The 4,959-nt window shown below is 47.5% G+C and overlaps 1 protein-coding gene across 1 annotated transcript; it reads right to left on the bottom strand.

Annotated features, from left to right (window-relative positions):
• Positions 1 to 2,676: 2,676 nt before the first annotated feature.
• On the bottom strand, positions 2,677 to 4,133 carry HOXD11 (homeobox D11). Its single transcript, XM_062004979.1, has 2 exons — positions 3,527 to 4,133; positions 2,677 to 2,912 (listed from the first exon to the last, which is right to left on the bottom strand). The coding sequence occupies exons 1-2, from the start codon at positions 4,131 to 4,133 to the stop codon at positions 2,677 to 2,679; spliced, it is 843 nt and encodes a 280-aa protein (XP_061860963.1).
• Between the last annotated feature and the right edge of the window lie 826 nt (positions 4,134 to 4,959).

Below are 4,959 nucleotides of genomic sequence, written 5' to 3'. Positions count from 1 at the left end.
AAAAAAAGCTGGGATGCAGTCTAAAAGATTATGACACCCCACCTCCCCCCCTCCAAATCTTTTAAAGTGGCATATTTCTGCCGCACGTCACGGTTATGGGTTATTTGTTTAATAAATCTTTTTGATGCTTTATTTTCTCATTTGGAAAGCCCTGAAATCTTATCGTTACTTATATATTAGATATTTTATTAGCAGTGGAATCGTTATTCGGGGGAGAGCCGAGCCGGGCGGCGGGCGGGCGGCGGGCGGTACTGCGCCAGGGTGCGCCCCCCTGTGGCCGCAAGCTGCCGCGCACCGCGGATCGCCACCGCCGCTCCCGGGTCCTTCTCCTCGGCACCGTTTGCTCCCGGTCATGGGTTTCTCCCTTCCTTTTTAAATAGAAACTGAAAACTGCTATCGTGGAGCGTTTCTGCAAGATTAATGCCTGGGTGTTTCGGTTTCCGCGGCCCGCTTTGGGGGTGTCTTAGCATTTTAAAGGCGTATTAATCCGCTAAGACAGACTGTTAAAGCACTGCAGGGAACAGAAAATCAAATTACTCGTTCTCACCCGGTGGATTAAGGCTCAGGAGAGACGACAGAATTTTGCGATAAGGTCAGGCGAAATGCTTTGAGAAATTCCCCGCGACGCTGCGCATTTCTAATTAATGGTCTTTGTGAGGAAACACACATCCACAGAAAATCTGCATAGAGATATCATCTTTCTCCCTAAATTACGAAGCATTTTCTACAACCTCCGCATATTTTTTAGCGAAAAGGCACACATATTTGTTTTTAAAGAGCTAAAAAACAAGATTTGGGGCTAATTCCCGGGATTCAGAAGAGAAAGGGAGGGACGAGGGGAGCTCGCCGTGCTCTGTCTGGTGGGAACCGGAGCGGAGCACAGTCCCCGCACGCCGCGGAGAGCTCACCTCGACCCAGCTGTGATTTTCCTTGCGTTATGATGCATTTGCTAATATGCCCAGTTACGCAGTAATAAGTGTGTGTGTGGTTGTGCGTGCGTGTGTGTGTGTGAGAGAGAGACAGAGGGGGTGAGACAGACAGAGAGAGAGAGGGTGGGTGGTGGTTGAAAATAACAGAGGAACCTTAAGGCGCCTAATTATTCAGAAAGGTTAAAGGTGATGACCTTGACATTTTGGAAGTTCAAAGGCATACACTTATGTTTTTCTTGCTAAAGGGGTTTTAAAAAAATTTTTTTAGTCATGCCTCCCTCCACTTCCATGTCTCTATTTTTTAAATTCTGGGGCTTTTCCTTACTTATTTGGGCACTTTTGCCTTCCCTGCATGCGACCGTAGCGAGAGCCGCTTCGTTCTATTCAAAAAAGGCAAATTCTTTTCTCACTCCTCGCCTTTATTGCACATTGCGGAAATCTCTTTTTCACCCACCAGAAGGTGTATAGTATAACCCAATTAAGCTGTTTAGAACCTCGGGTTTTATGGTGTTGTCTAGACAGTTCAAGGTTTTGTAAACAGCCCAGCCAGGTCACGCAAGATAAAGCGGTGAGGAGCGGCGCGGAGCCCCGCCGGATGCCGGCCCCCACTCAGGGCCCGCCACAGCCGGGGCAGCGGCTGCGTCCCGGCCGAGCGTCGCTTGCCCTGCTGGGGCTGATATTGAGAAGATCCACCCCTCTGCCGCCAAAGGTTCATCTTTCTTTTTTTTTTTTTTTCCCTTCCACTGGTGCCAATTGTTTACAGCTCCCTCTTGTCTGCCTCGCTCCGAGCCCTCGGTCTTTCTGCCTTTCCCTTCACTAACAAGTAAACAGACGGTGTAGGGATTCCGGGCTCTCTGGAAGCCTGACCAGATTTGGGGTTTTGTTTTATTTTGTTTTACTTAAAAAAAAAAATATTAAAGATTGAAGCCTTTTTAATTGTTTATGTGCATTGTAGCACCATCAGAAGTGATGATGTGCAGACAGCCATGTTGGCTCTGCCGCACAGCGAACAGGGAAGGCTACACATACCTACAAAGGGAGCGTTAGACATCTAAACTATTACATATTTCTACTGCATTTAAAATAACTCGACTAGACTTCTTCCCATTATTATTTCACTGAACTTGTCTCTAGCCCGGGAAACCCTAGGATCCTTCAGAGATGGAAATCCGTATGGTGCAAGGAAGTTATAACCTTAACTTTACTAGAAACCATTTATTCACATGAAAAAGACAGTGGCCCATGCTTTTTAGATGACAATAGAAACATATATATATATATTTTATATAGAGAGAACGTACATTTACCATCTCTTAAATAAACCGCATTCACTTCAAGGGAGGAAAGTGTTACCCTAGCTCAAAAGCAGCAACAGAGCCCCCCCGAACTCAATGAATTGTAAGCAAAAACTACCAGGCACACTGCAGGTCCTTTGCTGGTACTGTGGGAGAGGAAAAAAAACACCTTTGGCGAGAAACACTTGAGACTGGACAGTTGAATTTACCCTAGTTTTCCCTTAGCAGGAATCTGCTCCGCCAAGCCCAGAAATCTCCAGTGGCCATTCAGTGTTTGGAGTTGCACATGAAAATGAAACTTTGAGTTCCGCAGTGTGGATGTATCATGTAAACCAATTTACTTTTGCTTTCAGATGGTAGGTCAGAGAGACTTTGTTTTTCTTCTTTATTCCTTTTCTCTTGCTCTCTCTCTATTCTTTTTTTTTTCTTTTTTTCTTTTTTTTTTTTAAATTTCAAAACAAGGGATTCCCAGTGAAATATTGGAGTCGATCTCTGTTCAGTTTCTTTTCTTTCATCCTTCGATTCTGGAACCAAATTTTAACTTGCCGATCAGTGAGGTTGAGCATTCTGGACAACTGCAGTCTTTTCTCTTTGTTTATGTACACGTTGAAGAAAAACTCCCGTTCCAGTTCTCTTATTTGATATTTGGTATAGGGACACCTCTTTTTCCTCGATCGCTGGGGAATTGCTGAAATTCAAGAGAGAAGAAACTGATTTATGCTGCTGCAACGAACATGGCCAGCTAGGAGGAGATCGGAAGCTTTGACATATCCCTTTGCCTAGAAAGCAGCCCTTCAGCAGTTTAGGAAAATGTTGCTGGGGCTTTTACTCTCTGTGTGACTTACAAAAAAAGAAAAAGAAATAAAAAGAAAAAAAAAAAGAGGAATATTTCCCAACTTCTCCTCAAAAGAGAGCACTTCGAGCAATACAGAGAGATATTTAAATGGGCTGGAAAATTTCCAAGTTTCTCAAACTCTTCTTACCCACCCACCCACCACCCCCCTCCGCCCCAAACAAACGGAGATCTTAAGCTCTAAACCGAAGGCAGTCCTGAGCACTACCTGTGAAATCTCCCTGTCTCCCCCTCTCCAAATCAACAATTTAATAACAATTAATATCCTCTTCCAAGAATACCTTAAGCCCACCTAAATTGGTTTCCTATCGTAAACACGCTTTACAACGGCAAAAGAAATCTTATAGGATATATAAAATCCTTTCGATGCTTATAAAATTGCACATAAAATGCAGCTTGACAAAGTGTTGGCCTTGTACTCTTGCCCCCAATTTACTACTGATGCCTACCTGAACTGTTGCTCTTCTCTGCAACAGCCTCCCCAGACGGGGAATCAGCGCTGCTTGCTGGTGTCACTTTCTTGTCTTGGCTGGAAGGTGTTTTACTGCAAGTGCTGTTCTGAGCTTTCAGGTCGCCCTTGTCCCCGTCCCCCTCGCCCTCGGAGTGCTGCTGGTACGGGGGTCCGGGGGCTGTCTCGTAAAACTGGTCGAAGCCTTGCGGCAGGATGCCGTTCCTCCCCACCGAGCTGTAGAAGTTGGAGGCGGCAGGAGACGGTCCGTGGTGGCCGCAGACAGGGTCCGTTTTGAATAACATTTCCGTCCTCCTGTTCGCGGGCTGCAGAAAGTCTCTGTGCATCACCTCTTCAGCTGAGTAATAAGGAGCATAACTGCCCCTGTACTGCCATTTGCTGCGCTCTAATCCGTATTCCCTGAATGCTACTTCGCGCACAGGTTGGACATGAGGTAAATTGGAAGAATAAGGAAAAGTCATTTGACAGGACGACGACTGCGACAAAAAAGAAGGTTTCGTCGAGAAATCTGAGGGTGAAACGTAATAAGTGCACCCTGGCAGATACATATTGGATGTGCCGTGATTGCAATCGTCAAACTCAGTCATGTCTTCCTTTTTGCGATTGCAAGCAACCAGGAGGCTTCAATGCATTGAACAAGATCCATCTATTGCACAAGAGGGTTTGGACAGGATCAACTAAGAAAAAATCCCCACCGTGTGCTGACGTGCAATTCATCTTGATTGATTCTAGTGGTAATTATGTCACGTGACGCGATGTAGAAATGTCCTTATATCTATATCAGCCCCTCGGAAAGGCTCCTAAGACCTCTCCAAAGAGCCCTCCCAGCACGGAGAGACGAGAGCAGCGTTTTGTACAAATATAGACGGATTTTCTTCCCCCTCATCCTTTCACAGGGCGATGAGATACACGTAGGTGGTGCGGCTGATCACCTGGGGCCGCGCCGCCCGGGCAGGCGCCTGCCCACCGCCGGAGCCCGGCGCAGAGCCCCGCGGCGAGCAGTCCCCCTCCCGCATCGCCACCCGACCTACCCAGCCTCCGCAGCCGACGCGGGGGCACACGACACACACAGAGCCACCCCAGGGGAAGGTGGCAACCCTGGGAGCACGGGGTGGGGGCCTCTGGTTCGAAAACGTGATCGCTCCTCCTCAGAGAGAGCGGTGCTCGCCGGCCGCCGCTCTCACAGATGACGAGCGGGTGATAGTTCACTCAGGCAAAATCGAGTCCCGTTCACACGCTCTTGCGTACGAGTGCACCTACCCGCCCAGGTCCAGCAATCCACAGTTGACATAAAAAACGGTCACGGAATTCAAAGCCCGAATCCCGATCACCTCACTTTCACTCTCTCAAGCCCAAACACTGCACGCTTGTGTCAGGGCGCCAGAGGCAAACTGAAAGAAGAAACAGGCAAAC

This window comes from Colius striatus, chromosome 11 (genome assembly GCF_028858725.1).
Source record: "Colius striatus isolate bColStr4 chromosome 11, bColStr4.1.hap1, whole genome shotgun sequence".
Taxonomy (NCBI): Eukaryota; Metazoa; Chordata; class Aves; order Coliiformes; family Coliidae; genus Colius; species Colius striatus.
The sequence above is the reverse complement of the archived record's forward strand: the minus strand, read 5'-3'. Positions and strand labels throughout refer to the sequence as shown.